The 23,542-nt window shown below is 41.8% G+C and overlaps 1 protein-coding gene across 4 annotated transcripts in view; it reads left to right on the top strand.

The window, feature by feature from the left end:
• LOC133501273 (mannosyl-oligosaccharide 1,2-alpha-mannosidase IC) overlaps positions 1-23,542 on the top strand; it is a 160,834-nt gene that overhangs the window by 122,131 nt on the left and 15,161 nt on the right. For 3 of the 4 annotated variants that reach the window (XM_061820911.1, XM_061820913.1, XM_061820914.1), the window contains 2 exons: positions 19,649-19,743; positions 22,739-22,865. In XM_061820911.1, the coding sequence (XP_061676895.1) occupies positions 19,649-19,743; positions 22,739-22,865 (222 nt within the window). The remainder of the gene's footprint in view (positions 1-19,648; positions 19,744-22,738; positions 22,866-23,542) is intronic. The other variant, XM_061820912.1, reaches the window with a different exon arrangement.

Below are 23,542 nucleotides of genomic sequence, written 5' to 3'. Positions count from 1 at the left end.
TTAGCTTCGATTATGGTTAAAATTATGTCTTCTCAGTTGTGGTAATGCCAGCCTGGCGTGGTAAATTCAAGATGACGGCATAATTGCGTGTCTATTTTACCAAGCTGCCATGATCATTAATTAAACGTGTAAATAGCAAGTTAGCCTACTTGTGTTGATCAATTACAATAAATAATGAATGAAACCCTTTTCAATTATTCAAGGCGCTAGCTCGATTAACTCTAAATCCTTGTGGAAATCCAAAGCTAACTTGAGTGCCACTGCATTAAAAACAAACACATTAGCTCAATCCTCAAGTGGCCAAGACGACTCTGATTGATCGATCAGCGACGTCATATTCGGCGTAGAGCAATTAGCTAATGGCCTCGAGTCGAAACACAGACATCCTCTTCGAGGTGACGATTGGGGGAAGGATGAATGGGCACGCAGGGGCTAGGGGTGATCCTTGCAGCGCATATTGCCAACAAATAGCCTCCCGTCTTGATGTGAATTTAACATTACGACTGCACATCAGGTACCCATAGCGAGGGTGTCCTTCAGCCTGTCAATTACACAGACTAGACATCCTTTCCTCATAAACCTTCAGACATCCTGGAGTACAATATTGCAGTGTTTAGTGAAAAGCCACAGCGAAGCTAATTTTAGCGTGGGAGTAGGCTTTAGTCATTAGTCCCTCTTTCTATGTTGGTAAGGTGAACACAAATTATCTGAGATTCAGCAAAAAGAAAAATGAAAAAAAAAAACAACAACATGTTGAGCATTTGATATCACAGAAAGAGAGTGCTACAATATGGGTAAGCTAATGGTAGCATGTATATATCTCGAAAGACGCCAAGGGTAGCAAGAAAATTGACTGCTGCACCAAATGGAAGAATCTGAACAGAAACAGCTTTAGAACAGCTAAACTAACATTAGAATGGGTCTGATTAATTTAGTAGACATATTATTTTATTACTTACTTAATAACTGAACCCTGAAGCTAAGGAGTATACTACTGCAGTGTACAGAAAGATCTGACACACAGCTAAGCTAATGCTATAATATATGTGCTTATTTTTGTAGATTTATATATATATATCAGAGAGGAGACCGAGACCAACAAGAAAACTAAGTGATGCAGCAAAGTGGAGATTGTAGAATATGATATCACAGTGTCCAGAGAAAGTTGTTCAACGGATAAGCTAACACCGTATCTGTTCGATTTTGTTGACATTTTAAGTCCAGAGGGAGATACTGCACAGCACAGCAAAAGTAATGTTATCATATATTTGTTTTGGTTTTATTTTTTTAGCAAGTTGTAAGGGAGACAGATTGTATCCAAGGGGAGATAAAGGGCAACAAGAAAACGGCCGCACACGGAAGCCCGGTGGACTTTAGCTGCTTTTATCTACGGAATAGAGCCTCGACCAAGAATTTTTTTACAGACAAAAATGGAGGTATCATTTAGGTAACTCAATAGTTGCCCAATGACAGGATTTGATTGGTCACTTGCTGCTGACCAGAACACGTTCGGCTCAATCACATACTGTATGGCCCAAAAGCCAATGAAAAATGGCAAAAAAGACTCAATACTTCTCAGAGTTCCTTTTCTTGCATTTGTCCTTCAAGGTGACTCGCAATCAGTCAAAGCTTTCATTCTAATCAAGCGAGGTTTTGTTTTGTTTTTAATCTTTACACTTTTGTCTTTAAAATGAACACTTTTGTTGGTGAATCTCTCAAAAGCATGGGCCGGGGTCTCTTGCGGCCCACTTTAAATAAAGAAATTCATACAGAAGACGCTCGGGTTTTTTTTTTTTCATGCAAGGCTTGCCTTGCAAATATTAATTACGGTATTGCAATTATTTTTAATCAGATTTTATGAAGGTCGTCGCTTCATCGCGCCGTCCACTGGGATTAAAGCGTGAGATTATATACAAATGCTTGGTTATTTGGCTAAGTGATGGATTAATTGGCCAGTTCATTAATTGTAACACTGGTTCATTTTGTTGGCCTTGTTTACATTTTGGTGGGGCTCGCAGACCCCCACATTTGGCTCATTACCATGTTTTTAAAAATTATGCCCCTGAAGTCAGTTTTATAAAGCAACACGACAAAATGCCTGAACAGACAAATGAAATCTGACATTTAATTTTGACGTGTTTCGGTCAATTGAAGGCAGACTTGTCCTGAAAATTCCCGATAGGGCGACACAAAATTACAAAAACTTCAAGTCATTGCATGTGGGTGGATTATGACGGAAAAGTTTGACGCCGTAACTTTAACTTTAAAGACATTTGTCTTCCAGTCTTCAGTGAGACTTTCAAGCAGCATGCACGCTCACCAGCGCACAAAATAAAAAAGCCGTGCACAGTCACGCTGTGCTTTCTAACTGCCGCCAAGTTGCGCTGCGCAAATGTTCTTTTTCTCAGCATTTTCAGCTTCGCAGCAGCAGCCCCCCCCCCCCCCCCCTGGCCCCACCAGTACCCCAACTTTCGAATTTCCTCCCGTAGAACAAGGGAATTGAGATTCCTCGTGCAGGTATTTAATAGGGTATCAAATAGCCTGTCAAACGCGAGGTGAATTTTGGTGAACACAAAAGCCTTGAAGTGTAAATTCTCATTATGGTTTGTTTTAGGCCTATTAAATTGAAATGCACTTTTTATTTTGTATGGTATCAATAAGGCGGCATGGTGGCTCAGCTAGTAAAGGGTTGGCCTCATAGTTCTGAGAACCTGGGTTCGATCCCGGCCCTGCCTGTGTGGTGTTTGCATGTTCTCCCCGTGCCTGTGTGGATTTTCCCCGGGCACTCCTTTTTCTTCCCACATCCCATAATCCCATCCCTTGCAACATTAATTGGACACTCTAAATTGCCCCTAGGTGTGATTGTGAGTGTGGCTGTTTGTCTCGATGTGCCCTGCGATTGGCTGGCACCTTGTTCAGGCTGTACCCCGCCTCCTGCCCGTTGACAGCTGGGATAGGCTCCAGCACTTTCCTCGACCCTTGTGAGGATAAGCGGCAAAGAAAATGGATGGATAGTATCGATAAGTGCTTGGACCATCCATCCATCCACAAAATTAATTGTTTAATTGTCAGAGCTCAAAATTTAAATAAACTGCCGAGATTGAAATCTAATAGTGCACCTCCTCCAGCTCTCTTGTCACTTTTCCCCCCACACAGAGTTGTAGAAATACCCATCAACCATGGCCAAATTGTTGCGGCTACGAAGCACATACCTCGGGTCAAAAGTTCTGACTGTATTGATATATCACTGCCTTTGCAATATATAAATGGGCAGAATGTCTGAGGTGCGGTTTGATTTGCAAAAATCCACTAATTAACAACGAATCGCCGATCAGATTATTCTACAACTAGTTTAATAGTAGATTAAGTGCTTGGAGAAAGTATCCATCCATCCATTTTCTTTGCCGCTTATCCTCACGAGGGTCGCGGGGAGTGCTGGAGCCTATCCCAGCTGTCAACGGGCAGGAGGTAAGGCACACCCTGAACTGGTTACCAGTCAATCGCAGGGCACATCGACACAAACCGCCGCACTCACAATCACACCGAGGGGCAATTCAGAGTGTCCAGTTAACGTTGCATTTTTTTGGGATGTGGGAGGAAACCGGAGTGCCCGGAAAAAACCCACGCAGGCACGGGGAGAACATGCAAACTGAACAGAACTGTGAGGCCAACGCTTTACCAGCCGAGCCACCGTGCCGCCTTGGAGAAACTATATAACTTAAAATTGTCCAGATTGTCTGACTTCAGCCTCTAAACAGTAAATATTCTCAGATTTCTGTAGTCCAGCATAAAAGCAGACTTTTTAGCTTCTTGTTTAATTAAAACAAGGGTTAGTTAGGTTATTGGAAGAATTGTGTTTAAAGTGCCTATTTGAACAAAAGGGACATTTTCACAATATCTTGAAAGACATCCATTTCTATTATTCCCGTGGAAGTTGATGCAGGTTAATACCGGGGCAAAAATTCATGAAAAACAAAAAAGGAAAACCTGTTGTGAATAATATGATTGTCATCTGATATTTCCATAAGCGAGGGAGGAGAAAGCGATTCAAATCAGAAATAGAAACTCCTTTTTCCGAGCCTTATCACCCAGTCCTTCTATCTGATCGTGTCGACGCTGGTTATGTAAGCCATAAATGCAAACATGTTTTATTTGTTGTGACGTTGTCATGACTGCTTGCTGCTCCAATTCATTTATTTATTTACATTATTTGACATTTGTCTTTTATTCTGACACTGTTTCATGGTGTTACCGCAAGCCAAATGTGTTTTTGGCCCCTTTTGAATTTATATAATGCATACGCTAAGTATATTTGCCGGTGTTTCTCTTGCTCATCCCAAACTGTTTACCTGTCAAGGCCCATTTCAAAGGCTTTCCCTTCATACTTGCGGAGAAAATGCTGCTTCCGCTGCCAGCGGAAAGGTGAATGTGATCTTGACAAAGAGGATTTTGTGTTAACACGCCCGGAGAGTAAAGCCGTCACTTTTTTGTTTATATATATATATATATAGTTTTTTTTTTTTTTAATGCTTTGTTTTGTTTGTTGTTTTGTTTTTTTGGGGGAAGGGGCATAGCCAGAAATAGGATTATGCTACATTTTGACAGTCTGAGAGGTGGGGCACGGGGAGGAACTGTGATATGTGGGTTAATATGCAGACAAGCTTAAGGCATCCACTCCTTGGCCCTGGTCCCAACTGGGTGATGCGTGTATTAAGTCTGGTATTAACTCAGCTGAACTGGCGTCTTTTTTCTTCTTCCCAGAAAGGTTCATATTTGCAGGAAGGCGCTTTATCAGCGAGTGCAGCTTCAGCTTAGGTGCTCCTTGACACTTTGCATATGAGGGCTTGTTTTTAAAGATCCGGTAGACTGATGGGGCTATTTTCATATTGCTAGCATTAAATTCTAATCTATTTGGGGATTCAAAATGTCCCGGAAAATTCACTTTTTTTTTTTTTTTTTTTGCAAAACTGTATTTAAATGTGATGGCTCAGCTGGAAGGCGTCGGCCTCACAGTTCTGAGGTCCCGGGTTCATTCCCAGACCCGCCTCTGTGGAGTTTGCATGTTCTCCCCGTGCCTACGTGGGTTTCCTCCCACATCCCAAAAACATGCAACATTAATTGGACACTCTAAATTGCCCGTAGGTGTGATTGTGGCTGTTTGTCTCGATGTCCCCTGTGATTGGCTGGCAACCAATTCAGGGTGTACCCCGCCTCCTGCCCGTTGACAGCTGGGATAGGGTCCAGCACTCCCCGCGACGGTTGTGAGAATAAGTGGCTAAGAAAATGAATGAGTGGATGATTCTACCTGGACAGTTAGCAGCACTGAGCATATAAATTCATTTTGATTTCAAGTCATACCCGAGTACAAGACTATCCTAAGTCCTCGTGGACACTCGATGGATGGATGGATGGATGTGTTTAAATGTGTAGAAAAAATGCTATTTGTGTGGAAACTTTGTTGTGACAGGGCAAATATAAAATTGGCAAGGACATATGCCTGAATTTGAAAAGGAAGCCAAGAATTGTAGTTTGTAGTCACCATTTTGGGACTAATTCTAGGGCCCATACTTGTAGGAGGACCTCCAACTACGAAATTCATCCAATTGAGCCCCAAACAGAAGCAGGTAGATGGATGAATTTGCACAGGTGAGCCCTGATGGGTAATATTATCCTCGACAGATGGGCGATGTCAAATTTCCAAGTTTTTTTGTTTTACCTCCACCATCTAACCCTTACCCCTGACATAAAAAGGATTCTCGTGGAGTTAGAAAGAAATGATCCCTCAATACCAGCATCACCAAGCAACACGAAATTGGGTGTGATAAATGGATTCCCCACAAACGGGTCAAAGATCTGTTTTCAATTTAACAAGATGTCTGCCATTTTGGTTTGAATAGGCCCTTTTTTAAAAAAAAAAAAAATCATTCACTTCCATTACTCACCCAAGTTGGTATCCTAGACAGAAGAATGCTAACTTGTAAATTGAGTTAGTTTCAAGGATTCATGAAGGCTAGTTCCACGCTGCTTGTAGCTTTAATTGTCGATGTATTGTATTTACAGCACACAAAGCATTTTGTGTGGCTTTCTTCACTTAACACTTGGCAGAACACTTGCAGCCATAAAGTGAATGGAATGTCTGCCATGTTTCTTGGAACACGGAGAAATAAGGCAATCGGCAGTAATATTCCCTCTTCCTTTGAGTCCCCCTATTTCTCCGTAGTGCCATTCGGGAGAGATATTTCCTACGAGACGAGGAACAAAGGGTGTTTACTATCTGCTCGTCGGAAATGAAGAATACGACTATGATGAGGTCATCAACCTGTAATTGCATCCCAGGAGCTGCAGCGTTCCGCCTGGCGTCCTCCTCCAGAACACGTCGATTCTCCAATGGCCAATTGCAACGGCGTTCCCGCCTGCTTCCCCGCGAGCTCATTTTGCCGCCACTACCTCTTCCGTCCCGCAAAGTGTTCTTTGAGGCCAATTCCGCAGAGCGTGTCGTTCCATTACGGCACAGAATTGAACACTTGGTGATCTCAGCATCCAGTTGACGTTCCCCTTTTGTCGTGAAAGTTTTGTATTTTGTGTAGCTCGAGCTGCACAATCACTGCTCACAGTGTAGGCTAATCAGAGCCGGATGCTTATTTCCTGCCCTGATGAACCCGTCTCAACACCGTGATTGCATTGATCACATTAACCCGCATCACAACTGAGTGGTGGGGCTTGATTTTCAGGGTTTTTTTTTCCTGTTATACAATCATGAGGCTAAAATACCCCCTTTTGCTTCAAAGTATGTATTTGCCCGATGCAGCCGGGCCAAGGCGACTGACTGCCAAGCGCGCCGGCAAATTAAGACTGGGAATGACTTTGTTGGGCTGCCAAAGTGTGTTTCAACACCGTCAATCAGCGACTTAACACAGGAGAACACAACAGAAGCACTCCATGATGGATTTTATGGCTTGATTAACAATGATTTGTCTCCTCCAAAGCTATAACAATACAAGGAAGCAGCATTTGCACGAGACCTGATGTAAATCTACCAACGGCCCGAGAGAACAATGCATTCAATCAAAAGTGTTAATTGTAATGTTGCAATAAAATCACGACGCCACTGAAAAAACTGGACTTAACAAAAAATGGAAACTTTTAAATGAGATGGGTACGTTATTTAATTTAAGCAAAATAATCTGACTTGGCAAGAAGGTCCTTGAAACTGCCTGATGTGTCCGAGTGCTTCTAATAGAGCTCGTGCGCCTACGTCACCAAAGCCACGTGACTGGCCATATTGACGGTCGAGCAAAGCATTCTTCAAGGCTAAGTCGGTTGGAGACGGCACGAAAATATGTCTTATAGCATGACGCCCAGAGTTTTGCCCGATACCGTTAAAGATTTACAAGGTGATCATAAACGAGGGTATGTGGAAAAAATGAGAAACACTTGACATAGAGCCAGTGGCAGCGGACCCTTATTTAATGCCGAAGTCGATGTTCTCGCCGATAAGAAAGTAGACTGTGAAAGTGGAGTCGGCTCCTCCGTACACGAAGCGTGTTGCGGCCACGCGTTAAACTTCGGTAAACCTCTCCGTGACGTTTTTTTTTTTTAAATATGTAATGTTCTCAAATGAGTCCAATGTGTATTTTAAAAAAGAAAAAACAGAAAACAAACGGAAACGTGTTGCAGCCACAGGTTAACCTACGTAAACATTACTGTGACCGATGGTTTATTTTTCTTTTTTTAAATACGTCTTGGACTCTGTCGGGGAGAGGTTTGCCGAAGTTTTACGTGTGGCTGCAACATGCTTCCGTGTATGTTGGAGACTACCCCCTGTCTTTTTATTTTTTAATCCATTATAACTTGGCATTATAAATACGTCTTGGGAATTTGAGATTGAGAAGAATAATTCCTACCTGAAATGAAGTGATCGCTACACATTCGTGTGTGTATTTGATTGGGCACCATCCATCACGTTTAATTGTCAAAATCCATTGATATTTTCTGGTCTTTTCAGCTGGTATTCCTTAGAATGATCTCTTTGATTATCGGTCTCATCGGTTGTCACAACCAATAGCACAACAAGTCTTGGGCATTGTGAATATTTTGCTCCGGTTCAATGTCCCCCACACTGTCGAGGAGCTCTTTTCGACTAGCAATTTGGCACAGTGAAAATGGTGAGGTCACGTGCACAAACTCTGTACGATGTTAGATTTACAAAAAACATTCATAAAGTTTTGACACATTCATAATTATGTTAACATATGATAGAGGTGTCTTGAAATGAAGGTTTGCAACCAGCCACAAGGGTTAGCTCATCTACAATGGGTGACATAAATACCAAAAACTTGCTACCGAGGAAGATTCTAGCTAACAATCAATGCTAACATCAGATGGTTTACATTCTGAAATTACTTGAAAAAGTGACGAAGAGCAGAGTCTTAAAAAGGAGTACTTTTATTGTTGGCCTGGATTACAATTTTATGTAGACAAATTCAATTGCTTCTTTTTGTGCAGCAAAGTGGGCAAATGGTTAGCATCTTGCATCAGTTCTGAGGACCCTGGTTCAAATTCGGCTGTGTGGAGTTTGCATGTTTTTTTTTCCAGTCCCTGCATGGGTTTTCTCCAGGTACTCTGATTTCCTTCCATATCCCAGAAACATGCATAGGTTAACTGAATTGTCCGGAGGTGTGAATCTGAATGTGAACATGATTGGCTGTTTGTGTTTGTGTCTGCGTGCCCTGCAAATGGCTTGAGACGAGTTCAGGGTGTACCCCGCCTCTCGCCCACAGTCAAATGGGATAGGTTCCAGCATGCCTGTGATCGTTGTGAGGATAAGCACTCTTCTTATTCTTCTTTTCCATTTGGCTTAGGGGTCGCCACAGTGTGTCATTTTAGTTGAACTAATGTAGCAAATATTCTATATATTATCTTGTTTAAAGATAAACTAGTCTGTTGAAAAAGTTATTTACCCAAACATTTCAAATTACAGTAATCCCCCACTATATCCCAGTTTACACTTGCCGGCCCCAATATATCAATGATTTATTTTTGGTGTATTTACACTTTTTTTTTACTGTTATTGGAACGATTTTTTTTTCTCATCCATTGGTCTTGCAAAGTTTGAACAAGAGAATACGTCCGGAATAGCTGGACAATCCAAAGTGGTAAAGGTTCCTCTTCAATTTTGGACATAGGTCCTTGAGACTTTCTCGGGCATCCTGGTATGGATCAACATGTGGACCCAATTTCGTGTCCATCGGTGAAACTGTTACGTGAGGAATAGCGTACCGCTCCTTAAGTGACTTTGTCCTGCTGGTGTTACCACAGTGGACTGTGACTTGAACTCAGGGAGATCCTACTCTGCGTTTCTACGCACACTGGAGGTGCAAGTTTGACCGGTATTCGGGGCGACACAACCTGAGATGTAAGCCACCCCACAAAGTCATCCGAGGATGTCCCAACGCATTAGCTGATGTCACTCCACTGCCGCCTTGAATCGCTGCAAATAGCAAGGTGACTTTCCCGAAACTTACACCCTTAAGTCGTGCTCATTGCTTTAAATAAACACATTTATAATCCAGGAGTGTTGTTTTTTTTAGTCATGATTTTATCGTAGTTGTTGCACGTGCTGAACATGGTTAAACACATCATGAGATAAAAACAATCGGGAATTTTTTACGTCATTTTGTGGAAATTTTGTTCTACATAGGGTTATTAACGAGTTGTCAAAGTCCAAACCTCGTCGCATTTAGATGTTATTACATTGTGAATTAAAATTGTGTTTTTGTGTTTCAGATTAAAATAAATACATTGGAGATTTTTGTCAAATAGACATTTTTCATTTTATTTTATTTTAAAATGCATATTTTTTTTAATAGTGCGTGTCTTTTTTTTCTCCATACTGTCTGATTTACTATGTGAGTTTATTATAACAAAAACATTATAATTTGGGGATTGCTGCTTTTCACTGAAACGCTAAAATATATTGTTCTCATTTTAGATTATTCTCAAGTATTTGACAAAATTTTTGTTTATGTTGTTTTTGATGTAACCTATTCATTTAATTATTACATTTTAATTTTTTTTTCATTTTTGGGAGGCACAATTAGTTTTTTAAAACATTTTTTTTCTTTGAATTTCAGACATTTTGTTTTAGACTCACAATTTTTGGAAATACTTTTTATTTTTTGGGACACAATATTACTTTAATAATGTAATATTTGTATTTATTTCACTTGCATATTCACATTTTGTTTGTTTACCAAAACCCAACCAAAAAAAAATAGTTTGAGATCCATGCTTTTTTTTTGGGGGGGGGGGGGAATCATGTTTTGGGGAGCAAAACAGCACTCGTCCTTTAAACATTTCTGTATCATTTAGATTCATTCAACATGCATATACGCGTAATATGATTCCGTGTTCTGTTGGACGTTGAAAATGTTTGTTTTCTTTGGTGTTCCCATGTTGTCATTTCCATAAATGTCACATTCAGGCTTTAAACCCAAATGTTGCTTTAAGATCCATAGCGTCAATCCAAACTTCAGATTCCCAAGTTTTCACCACTATGAATATCGAATATGTAATTTATCATACCCAACTGACAAATGTGTTTTACAGCAGAGATGACACCGATGTCACTTGCGTTTTTCTTTCTGGATGGTTTGTCTACGTTTAGCTTTTCTGCGCCACCCCCCCTAAAACTCTTGCCGCTGTGAAAACAGATGGGGATACATCAAAAGTGTTTAGATTGAAGCTTCAGACCGCTTAAATCTTCCATCTCCGTGGAATTGGATGCACATGCCCGAGCCGCATTTCATTTCCCCCTTTTAGTCGCAAATGGATGGCGACATCCCAAAATAAACTCCATGCGAGATGCTAAAGTCGTGATATTACACGGTGCAACTTTGTGATCACGTTGAACGGGAGTGGGAGGGTTTTCCCTTCTTGCAGAGGTGGCATTCTTTAACCAGTCAATAGATCACTGTTGAGCTAAATAACAAATATGGATGATGTAGAAGTCTACAGCATACCAGCCAAGCACATCTTCATCAAATTTTCCTTCTTCAGACAGTGAAATGAAGATGTCATGCTGGCTGACAACATGCTAAACCTTACATTTAACCAAAGGACATTTGTTGTATAGTTAGCTTTAGGGTTAGTTAGGGGATTAGTTTTTAGGCGATAGGGTTCAAGTGCTATTCGCTGTAGAAGGCCAATTCAGCGGCAGATTTAATGGGTGAATGTTGATCCAACACAGCATGCTGTGAAGCTACGGTAGCTAAGTAGCCAGCAAGCTAGGTGGAAAGGCAGCAGCTTGGCTTGTGAGAATTTATGGTGGCAAGAAGTACAACACACACTGTGATGAGATTATACCTGTGGCCAAGCATCGATGACAGATCTTTGTGAAAGTAAGCCAGTTTAACATAAAAATCAAAACATTTTTCCTGAAGATGTGGGAGCTAAAACCCGCCTCTCAAAAGTCACACTTGTGTATAAGGTTAGGGTTAGAGATATTGTTAGTAATCAGGTATTTGGCTAGAAGTTAGGATCGAAAACGTTAAGGAGTTAGGTTGATTGGTAAGTAATAAAATTAGGGGCAATGCATAGGGTGATGGGTTACAATTAGTTATAAAGTTTGGGGATCGGGTTAAGGTTCAGGATACGGATTCGGAGGGTTAGGGGTTCGGTAGAAATAACTGGATCGTGGGTGTAAAATCCAATGTCAGGAATAGTCTTAGGTGTTAAATTGGTTATAGCGTTTTTTTTCATAGAGTTGTGACATCACACAGTAGAACTTTGTATGCCTGCAATACCCTTCAATGGGAATCGAACGGCTGCCCTTTAGTTACAGGTCACATTTTTTAACCAGTCGTCCGTGTCTTTTGTAGGCGACCTTCCTTTCTTGGTCCACGTTCTCTTAGCAAGCAGCTCGGGTCAATTAGCATCAAAAAGGAGTCAAGGCCCATGCAATATCTATGAGCGGTGACATTTGTGGAGAAGCCGAGAATGCCCTCAGAGAACGCCTTAAGCCCTCCCCTCCTCGGTTCCCCCATTCTTCAAGGCTTTTCTGGGAATATCGGATACCATTACTCACTAACTAGTAGGAATATTCCTCCTCCTCATCTTCAGCCTCCGAGACATTGGGGCGTCTTCAAATGGGTCACAAGTCTTAGCTCTCCTCTTGTGAAGAAAAGTGTCAAAATGATTCATAGTTATCGACGTCACCGCTGATGCCCGTGGCTCTTTTTTTATTCTACTGGTGCTGATTTCATTGGTTTTTGTACAATTCTTTAGGACTTGTTCATTTGTCTCCAACTTACGGATGTAATGTTCCAGTATTGAGACGTGGAAAATACCTGAAACATTTTATTGTGTTTCTGAGGAATGACCTCAGGCAAGCGGCCTTAGGTTAAATTAATCGTAGGTGACAGGCTTGAATGCCCTAAAAGCATGACTGTGGTCAGACATTGCCTCAGCGGGTACGTAGTCAATATGGCGCCATGGGTATCACAACAGATCATATTGCTCCTGCTTTCTGTTGACATGGAAACAAAATCTTGATTCTTGAGGGAAAATAAGAACAAAAAAAATGCTTTCTCTGCTTTAAGTCATTCAATGGCTTTGTAAACTCGAGTGCCGCATTAGGCTTTGTGTATTGTTGGTACGATATAGGGCTTCATTATTGGGATAGCAATGGGGTGAGTGGTTCAAATTAGGGGGTTAAGGTGTGCATAAAACCTTTACACTAACCTTAAAATAAAAGTTAGAGGCCTAGAATTAAAAAAAAAAAAAAAAAAAAGGTTAGAAGAGTTAGGATTTAAGGCAGGGGTCAGGAACATTTTAGGCTGAGAGAGCCATAAATGCCAAAATGTAATTTCAAAAGAGCCATGCAATATTTTAAAAACTCAATACAGGTGTATTTGACCATTTATGTTGAACCAACACTTTTAGAGTACAATAAGTCTCTGAATTCTTTTTAAATAACATTGTTATGATGTTGCTAACCAATGATAACAAAAGCACTTCTTATCATTAATGTGACTTCTTGTCCTGCATGGTTTTGCTGATGACTTTATAGTCGTTTATACGTCGTTAGATTAAGCTTCATATAAGCGTTGAGACTTCCATCCGTTAATTGTTTGATTTGCCATCATGATGGTACGATGGTGAACAGCTCTTGCCAACAATAGCAAGTCTTTTATTCGTTTGATTATCTTGTCTTTATGCAAAAAGTTGTCAAAAAGTTCATTGGTAACATCGGGCACAAATGCTTTGGCGTACTCCTCCCTCTGTGAATGGCTGTCCAGTCTTGCCGAAAACTGTAGAACTCCCATTGTTTTTTTTCTTTGAGCAATCGTTTGCACAATTAGTTGTTGCTACCAGCTCTGCGCTGGGCCCTCCTGCCCCTGCGCACACATCGACTGCTCCGATGAACTACGGCAACCCCACTAGGACAAACTGTCTCTGCTCATTTGTGTGGAGAGGTAGATGTTTTTGATGAAAAATATATTTTGAGGGTGGGATTTATCGAATGAAAAAATAAAAGAGATGAAATAACTAAAGATAATGTTTTGATCCTTATTGGCCTTGGATACCTATAAATGTGCCCATATGTGTTTTCTTTGCTGTCCAGAAATCGTATCTGCAAGTGTGCACACCTTCATTTGCGGTAGAAAATGTGCACCATTTGGGCTAAAAGGGTTTTAAGGATAGGGTGAGGTTTTTTTTTTTTTTTTTTAGAAGGTTTTAATTAGAAGCCTCAAAGCTTAGAAGTGTTGTGGTCAAGGGCTGAGTATAAGGTTACTGGGGATTGGGTCTTGGGTTTGGGGAACAATGAGTGTTGGGTTTAGAAATGTTAATTAGAAGGGTTAGGGTGAGAGAGCTAATCCATCTGATACCTACCTGAGACCTAGGGCTTTTTTGTTATCATTAAATAGGTTTAGGGGTATAATATCTCGGTAAAACTCTTGAAAGGAATTAATTTAGGGTTTTGTTATCGGTTAGGGGATAGGAGGGTTACGGGTTAGGTCATAGGGTTAGATATAGGGTGTCTTTGGGCATGAGGTTAGGATAAGACGTTTAATTGTTCGGTATAGTGATTGGGACAAGGGTTATGGGGTGAGCTATACAGATAAGGGTAAAAGTTATGGTTGGGTGTAGGGTTAAGTGTTATCTTGAAAAAGGGATTAAAGCTGCTCGAGTGACAGGATCACTTTTTGTCTCCTGGCATTTAAATATCATTCAATCCACTTGTCGGTTGTGCTTAAAACAAACAACCTCCTTTCTCACAAGCCCCGCTGGATTTATAGGCTTTTGACATCCTTGTCGCCGCAACCCGGCACCTGGCACCTGGCAGACAAAACTGCTCTCGCATTTATTTTTCGTGCCATAGAATCGTCGAGGCACGTCCGACTCGCCGTGAACAACAATCCTCTTTGGCGCCCAGCAGAACTATGTGTGTCACGTCGACCTCCCACTGAGAAAATGAGCGGAATCATAAGACGTTTAACGCCGGCCCAAGACAGATGGGTCGGGTTAGCGCTGCTTTTCATTTGGGAACCATGGCAACACTGTGGAACTTGAGGTCAGGGACCAATCAGATGAGAGAATGACATTGTCATTTTGGTACGGGCCCATCACTCACACCTCTGCTGCAGGAATGTAGTCAACACCCTATGCGTCTTGTCCTTCGAGACACTTCACCCCCTGAAATCTGAAATTCTCCTTTATGGTTTTCCGAGCCCACCGGGGATTTGTCACTGAAATTCGGGGTCCGTCTCAAGGAGCATTACCATCTTCTAGCGTCGAATTGGAGTGGAATTCTCAGAAGGGTCAAGTTGTAATCACACCTCTGACTTCATAGGGAATGACACAAGTGTCGGATGTGGGAATGGAGAGATAACCAAACAGACAGACAAGTTAGACAAGAAGTTAACCACTGTAAATGTAATTAAAATACATTTTTAAGTCTAGATGTTGCGTTATCACGGCTTGAAATGGAACGACACGAGTGTGTGGCGTGTGAGTGCAGAAACTGCATCATCCATACAACTATACCGAGACGTTATAAGACAAACAATGGCATGACAGAACTCCAAGTTGCTACGCCTGGAAGAACGCGTGCTGACTGAGCTCGTGAAATCCCTCCGAGGTTGACAAGCGACTTGCTAGGGCTAATTGGCGATTATACGGCGAGCCATAAAGCAATAATGATCACGCTCAGTGTTATTGTAGCCCTGCATTACACACACATACTATATAATAGGAATATAACGATCTACAATATGTGCCTTAATTGTTTCCTAAACTACAAAGTCATGGCTCTGATTGGCTGATCAACACGCAAGTGTTGAAGACCGCAATATGGCATTAATGTGGTCCAATTTAGCGCTGCGCCGCAGAGGAAACCGGCTCGCCGTCGCCGCTCGTTTGTTTTCCAAATTGGGCTTTGGTGGCTTCTTCTTCTTCTTCTTCTTCTTTTTTACCACCCGGCACCTCACCCATCTCTAATTTATTGAATCTGCTGCAGCTCTCCCTCCGAAGAGGCTCTGCTGCATAAATTATCTAGCGTACTCTTTTTATTTATTTATTTATTTTCCTTAAAGCACAGGGCTCTGGCAGCTGACGTAGGAAGTTCATTAGTGGATAGAAATATATTTTTAGAGATCCGGATTTTTTTTTTTACGGCGGTCCTGTTAAAAATAATCCTCTAAAATGCAATTTTATTATTAACATTAGTCAACTTATTTTCACACATCTATGGCAGAAGAATGTTGAAAAATGAGATAGTTTATACTAGGTATTGGGAACGTGGTGATACTGGCCTTATTTCAAAGTAATGGGTACTCGTGATGGCTGCCAATACCAGCCACTGATACTAAGGGTAAAAAATACTGGCAAGCAACTCCTGTTGCTGTAAGTAATGGCGAGTACTCAAGAGCGAATGCTCATATTGGTATTTCTAGTATCGAACATCTCTTGTTTTTACTGTGTTGCAGCATTTCCAATGGAAAACTATGTTTTTTTGGCTTGTTTTTCTTGACAAGAATCGACACTGAAAGCGTCCTTAAGGAAACGTGCTGGTCCGAGCAGAGTTCGGACCTTTTTCTCTTTGTCTTCGTCCCCGAGGCGAGGGCTGACAAAGAGCCAGAGCAGCTTTTTGCAGCTAAGCAAAAATGGCAGCCCGAGCCTGCTTTGTCGGCGGCGTCCCTCCCCCCGGATACCGACACAGTTTGCTCCGCCCTCCACAGTGTTCGCCCGAGCGCTTTTGGACCTGATGGAGGAAGCTGTTTGTGTCCCACTGTGTAGCAGTTCTTGCAAGTGACCAGTCAGCTGTCGCGTCTCATCAGATGCGCAGACAAAAAGTCAGAACGTGTGCGCACAGGGGAGGATGATGACGGCAATAGCTCTTCATTGCAGGAGGATGGCTAGTAGGCGGCGAGAGTTTCGTTTACTTCCGGAATCGCAGACGAGGCCCACTGGGTCGTTCCTGAGCGAGGCCTTTAATTTAGAGCCTGAGCAGATGCCGGCTCAGGGACACCCGCCTGTAATTAATTATATTATCTGGAAACAAGCAAACTACAATCACTGACGGCCTTGTCCTACTTTTAGACACACTTGTTACCTCCACCAAGGTAGTCTTGACCTTTACACCCAGCTGATATTGAGTTTGCCCCACCCATCGTCGACAAACATCCTGGTCTTTTTTTTTTTTTAAACTGAGATTCAGATAAATATTAAAAAGAAAAAGTAACGTAATTTCCGGCCTATAAGCCGCGACTTTTTGTTTCAACCCTGCGGTTTATACTGTGATGCAGCTAATTTATGATTTTTTTCTAACGGCCACAAAGGGGCACTCAAGCGGAAAAAGTAAGAGTGAGACTGGTGGAATATATGTGCCGAGGAAGTGACTTTTACTGGTCCAGCTCTTTTAGCGCTGCCCTAGTGTGTTACTGCCGTGTCTCAGTGATTTTTACCAGTATGTTTATTTTTAACCGGCCCTGTGAGCGCAGCACTAGCTTTAGCATTAGCGGGACTAGTGCTAACACTAGCGTTAGCATTAGCTAGCATTAAACTCTCCATGTGCCATCTTTCTTTGTAAAAATCTCATGTTTCAATGTAGGTTTCAATGAGGGCAATTGCGGCTTTTACACAGCTGTGGCGTATGTATGTACCAAATAGTATTTCCTTTACAAATGTACTTGGTGAGGCTGATAACCAGGTGTGCTCTGTAGGCTGGGAATTATGGTATTACAGACATTTTAGGAAAGAGCTTGCAAAATAGAAATGGGAAAAATAAAACTGTTTTAACACAAATATTCTTAAAAGTAATTGACCCCTCCGTGGATATTGCGCAATCCGGGTCACTGACCAATCAGAGGCCAGAGATCTGCATAAACCAAAGCCCGTTTTTGCTCCGGCCATTTTCTCAGACAACATTGCATGGTCCAGTATAGGTTTAGTTAGCGTTTTTTCGCGTATTTGGGTTATTTAACAAAAAATATGGTTAAGAGGTGTAGTCACGGACTTTGTAATAGTGACGACAGGTATCCTGAAAGGCTCGTTGGTGGAGTTCCATTCGTACCCTTTCCAAAACCGAAGACCCAGTACGAAAAATGCCTTCGATGGATCAAACTTTGTGGAAGACCGCATCATCAACTAAATCCATCTAATATCAATCGGAACACATATGTTTGCACGAAGGTATGCCCTATATTTGATTTTCAATACATGTCTCGTATAAATGAATTCAAAGTTCTTCGCTAGCATAACACTGCTGCGTGTGAATGATTGACACACTTATTCTTTGTTGAGCGATATTTAGCGATGATCGGACTGCACAAACGTGTCACTTTCTTGCCGGCTCGTGGCCGAAGCTTAACCAGACTGTGTTTGCACGAAGATATGCCCTAAATTTGATTTTTAATACACGTCTCGTATAACTGAATGAGACGTTCTCCGCTAGCATAACATTGCTACGTGTGAACGATTGAATGAAATCAGAAGCATGGCGTCTCTCTCAGTTAAGAATGTATTGTATTTAGAATCTATAATATATCGCTGATTCGAATGAAATCAGAAGCATGGAGTCTGTCTCAGTTCAGAATGTATTGTATTGTATTTGCCATTTTTACTGTTTGTCTTACGTCAGCGCACGTGGCGTGACGTCACTTCAGGAGGCGTGGTTAAGTGCCCTGTACGGAAGGGTCAATTGAACAAATAACAGATATGCTGAAATAATGATTAAAGATTGCGTAGTACCAACAGTCCATTCTATCCAATATCGATATTGATGTCAATTTTATCGAGGTTTCACTATACTATAGATCAGGGATTCCCAAACAGTGTGCCGGGGTACATTAGTGTGCTGTGAGCGTTCTTCAGTTATCCAATTTTATGTAATTGCTAAAAAAAAACCATTTATTTCCAAGAAATCTTTATTCATCTATTTATGCCAGTGAGGGACAATGACAGACAGAACAAAAAAAAAATCCTCTTCTATTAGATGCCAGGAAGTACAGTAATTACAGTAATTAAGCGATCCATTTTTGGTGACATTTACATTTGTTGGTGTGCCGTGGGATTTTTCAATTGTAAAATATGTGCCTTGGCTCTATAAAGGTTGGAAATCACTGCTATAGATGTGAATGTGACTGCAAATGGTTGCTTGTTTATACATATGTGCCCTACAATTGGCTGATGAGCAGTTCAGGGGGAACCCTCCCTCTCGCCCAGAGTCAGCTGGGACAGGCTTCAGTATGCCCGCGACCCTTGTAAGGATAAGCGGTATGGAAAATGGATGGATGTTCCAATTCCTTTGCTCACTTGGAAAGTGGATAGTCAAATGTGCTCTGTCCTGAGTTGTTTCACACATCCATCCATCCATCCATCCATCCATCCATCCATCCATCCATCCATCCATCCATCATCCATCCATCCATCCATCCATTTTCCTGCGACCATTTCCTTGGGTCGCGGGAGTTCTGGAGCCGATCCCAGCTGTCAGTGGGCAGGAGACGGGGTGCACCCTTAACTGGTTGCCAGCCAATCGCAAGGCCATTCTTTAACACATCGGGATGTAAATCCAATGAAATCAAAGAACATTTGCCTGATGTTCATCTCTTGATCCAAAACGCAAATGTCGTCAGTGTACAACAAAAACAAAGGACTTGACCTTGCTTCTTTGGCATTTTCCCCATTGACCATCGCAAATTGACAAACTTTTCCCAACTTTGGTCTTCTCCTCCATCGATCTCCCGTCCATTGGTTTGCTGGGAGGCCTTTCTTTGCTCCACTTGCTTCCATCTCTCTTCTTCACTATCACTCTTCTTGACTAGACGCTCTTTTGTTCCCAGACACTAAACGCACGATTTGGTGATTGACGAGCCATTAACTCAGCTTTAACCTTGACTATCGAGAGAGAGAGAGAGAGAGAGAGAGAGAGAGAGAATATATCTCTTAAAGAGATAGTGTCCAAAAGTGACCGTGCACAAGGTTGCTATGAATATTTGGTTTGGATTAAAATTACATCATTAATAATGCATAAGGTGTGATAAGCAATAGGTGGATTCCTGGTGTGATACGTTGGGTGTTGACAACAACAATGTGTTTTTTATACTAAGTTGATTTTTTTTTCCTATCTGTCTTGTCCTTCCAGCTATTCAAGACTAAAGTCCTGGACTTGGGGGCCAAGTTGCTCCCAGCCTTCAACACGCCGACGGGGATCCCGCGAGGAGTCATCAATCTGGGGAGGTGAGCATCAGCCCCAAGCTCCAAAAATGGACCGCAGCAGTCAGGAAATATATGAGCCGGAGCTTGGGGGTCCCACAATAATTTATCATTTATTATGTTGTATTATTTCATAACGTGCATATTTTGAGTACATAAGAAAAAACTAATTCCTCCTCCTTTGATCTTGGGAATAATTGCAAAGTCTGATATGATTGTCAGGTATCATCACAAAAATAAGCCAGCTTAATATAGGAATAGACACAAAAAACGTATTTTTCCTTCCTACATTTAAAAAAAATTAAAATAAAAGGTGCTTTTTCCAGAATAAAAGGCACGATATTCCAATTATATACATCACTTTATTTTTTGAGTACACTTGTTAAAATACAATATTTTAATATTCGCAATATTCATTTAATATATTCCTTTGTTATCCTCAACTTTGATATCATAATATTCCGATTTGACAATCTTGATTTATGATCTGGAAATAATCCAATTTATTCTTGGCAAGATTTGTTATTATTATTTTTTTTAATGCTTAGACTCATCCTTACAGTTTTGATCTTACAAAAATCCCCAATTTTTAAACAGGTTCATCTTTATAATTTTGGACTTTTCTTATGGCTCACTTATCTGGTCAATACCAAGACCGGATAAATGATCCATAAAAAGAAGTCCAAAATTACAATTAGAATTATTATAATTATAAATCGCTGTACACATCCGACTAACACATTCTATATTTTTATTATTATTTATTTACATTTAATCACATTTTGTTTTCAGTTTATTATACATGTAAAGAGACGGCGCGGTGGATCAGCTGGTAAAGCGTTGGCCTCGCAGTTCTGAGGTCCCGGGTTCAATCCTGGACCCACCTGTGTGGAGCTTGCATGTTCTCCCCGTCCCTGCGTGGGCACTCTGGTTTCCCCCCCCGCCCCACATTCCAAAAACATGCAACATTAATTGGACACTCTAAATTGCCCCTCGATGTGATTGTCAGTGCAAATGGCTGTTTGTCTCTATGTGCCCTGCGATTGGTCGGCAACCAGTTCAGGGTGTACCCCGCCTCCTTCCCGTTGACAGGTGGGATAGGCTCCCGCATTCCCCGCGACCCTCGTGAGGATAAGCGGCACAGAAAATGGATGGATGGACGTACATGTAAAGAGCAAATATGTTTTGTTTTGTTTTCAAAATAATGATCCATGTTGTTAATCCCTTTTTAGGGGAAAAATCCAAAGGTGCGGTTGGTGCATTCATTCACAATAGAGAGCATTCATCTAAATATTAAATGGAATCAGTTATATAACTTTGACAATGTCATTGCCACAGTTACACCATTATTACATTTTCAACAGAGCAACTTCCAAAGTCATCCTCCCAATACTCTGTAGGTGTGAACGTGCCCTATGATTGGCTGGCGACCAGGCCAGTGTGCACTTCGCCTCTCGCCATTAGCCAGCTAGGCGAGGCTCCAACTCAACTGTGACTCTAATGAGGCCAAACGCAATAGGAAATGGATCAATGGTACATTTGAGGTGTTTTCAAAATCATTATCAACGCAGCCAGAAAACAAGACCAAATATGAATGCCGGCCTACAGAGCGCACCGGATTTTACCGTCACCCAGTACATTTGTAAAGGAAATACCATTTGGTACATACATAAGCCGTACTTGTAAAAGCCGCAAGTGCCCACATTGAAACTCACATTGAAACACGAGATATTTGCAAAGAAAGACGGTACACAGAAAGAGTTTTAAAAGTTTTAATACCTTTGCTGAGCTTAACATTCCAGCAACACGGTAGCACGAACAGGGCTGGTTAAAAAAATAAAAATAAAAATAAAATTACTGCAACACAGCAGCGACACGCTAACGCTACCGCAGTGCTAACAGAGACGTTGAAAAAAAATACATACCGGTAAAAGTCGTTTCCTCGGGACGTATATTACACTGGTCTCACTCTTCCCTTTTTCGTTCGGGTGCCCCCTTGCGGCTGTAAGTAAATTAGCCGCATCACCGCATAAGCCGCAGGGTTGAAAGCGTGTGAAAAAAGTCACGTTTTATAGGCCGGAAATGACAGTAATAGACTTTTGAAAAGTGTTTGGCGTGCTTGGCAGCTAACGTGGCCGAGGACTCCAAACTGAGCGTTGACGTGATTTCAATCCTTGCGCGTAAACAAAAATGGCCTGAATATTATTTGCACGCATTTCCAGTCCGCGGACTCGCGTGGACCGTTCATCTGTTCCAAAACATTAACGCGTCCCAGCTAAGTGGCTAATAAACAGACAAATAAAAGAGAGCTTGACTGACTTTAAAGACGCTGTGTGTTTAGCTAGCTATTACTTCTGCTTGACGCGTCAGGTGCGGGAGCAACCAAGCGAGGTGGACATCTGCTGGCTCATTTCGCTTTCTTCTACTGCACATCGCAAGCAAGAGGAAGGGGGAGGGAGGGTGCTATGAGATGTGTGTGGTCATCTAAGGTGAACCAGAGACCATATACGGTGCCTATAAAAAAAGTCTACACACCCCTGTTCAAACGTCAGGGTTTTTTTTTTTTTTTTTTTGGGGGGGGGGTACAAATGTGAGACCAAGATAAATCATTCCAAAACTTTTTTTTTTTTTTTTTTTTGCATGTGACCTATAACCTGTACATCTCAATTCAGACAAAGAAAAACAAACAAGTGACCCTGTGTTTGCACAAGTGTGGACACCCTGCTTTTAACGGTGAATATGCGGCTGTGGTCATGATGAACTAATGACATTCAAATGTGACATTTGAGTCACAACACACGGGCCGCCATTTAAAGTGCATCGAATTAAAATAAAGTTCAGATGGGCTTTTCCTGAAAGATTTGTTCTCACACGAACTGATATTTGTAAATGTACATAATTCTCTCCACCTTCACTAAGGAGGAGACGCCAATTGTACCGTATGATATTCTTTATGGTTCATCCTCTGACTCCCGTGCGAGCGTCGCTGCTTAGTCTGTTTGCGTTTTGCGTTGTGTTGCAGTGGCAGCAGTTGGAGTTGGGGGTGGGCGTCGGCCGGGAGCAGCATCCTGGCCGAGTTCGGGACCCTGCACCTGGAATTCGTCCACCTCAGCGAGCTCTCCGGCGACCCCGTCTACACCGAGAAGGTACAAAAAAACCGAGACCTTATTATTTTTATTCAAATACTCAACACTGGCTCTCAGACTTTTGACGCCAAGTACCACTGAAAAAAATACTTTGCTTTCACATTAGGAACATCTTAATTTGTGCTGAGAAATTCAAATCAAATATGCAGATGCTCTCTCTGATCCTATAAAACACATTTCAGATTAATCCAAATAACAAATGTAAATGACATGTTAAATGGGGCGGCACGGTGACAGAACTGGAAAAGTGTTGACCTCACAGTTCTGAGGACCCCTGTTCAATCCCGGCCCCGCCTGTGTGGAGTTTGCACGTTCTCCCCGTGCCTGGGTGGGTTTTCTCCAGGCACTCCGGTTTCCTCCCACATGCCAAAAACATGCAACATCAATTGGACACTAAATTGCCCGTAGGTGTGATTGTGAGCGTGACTGCTTTCTGTCTCGATGTGCCCTGCGATCGGCTGGCAACCATTTCAGGGTGTACCCCGCCTCCTGCCCGTTGACAGCTGGGAGAGGCTCCACACCACCCTGCGACCCTTGTGAGGATAAGTGGCCTAAGAAAGTGGATGGATGGATGTCATGAGTACACTCGTGAGGATAAGCGATGAAGAAAATGGATGGACATCAAATGGAGTCACTGATGATTTAGTGGGACACACGCCTGACTTTGGTGCAGGCAG

Source organism: Syngnathoides biaculeatus, chromosome 5 (genome assembly GCF_019802595.1).
Source record: "Syngnathoides biaculeatus isolate LvHL_M chromosome 5, ASM1980259v1, whole genome shotgun sequence".
In the NCBI taxonomy this organism is placed as follows: domain Eukaryota; kingdom Metazoa; phylum Chordata; class Actinopteri; order Syngnathiformes; family Syngnathidae; genus Syngnathoides; species Syngnathoides biaculeatus.
This window is presented reverse-complemented; position numbering and strand designations above follow the sequence as displayed.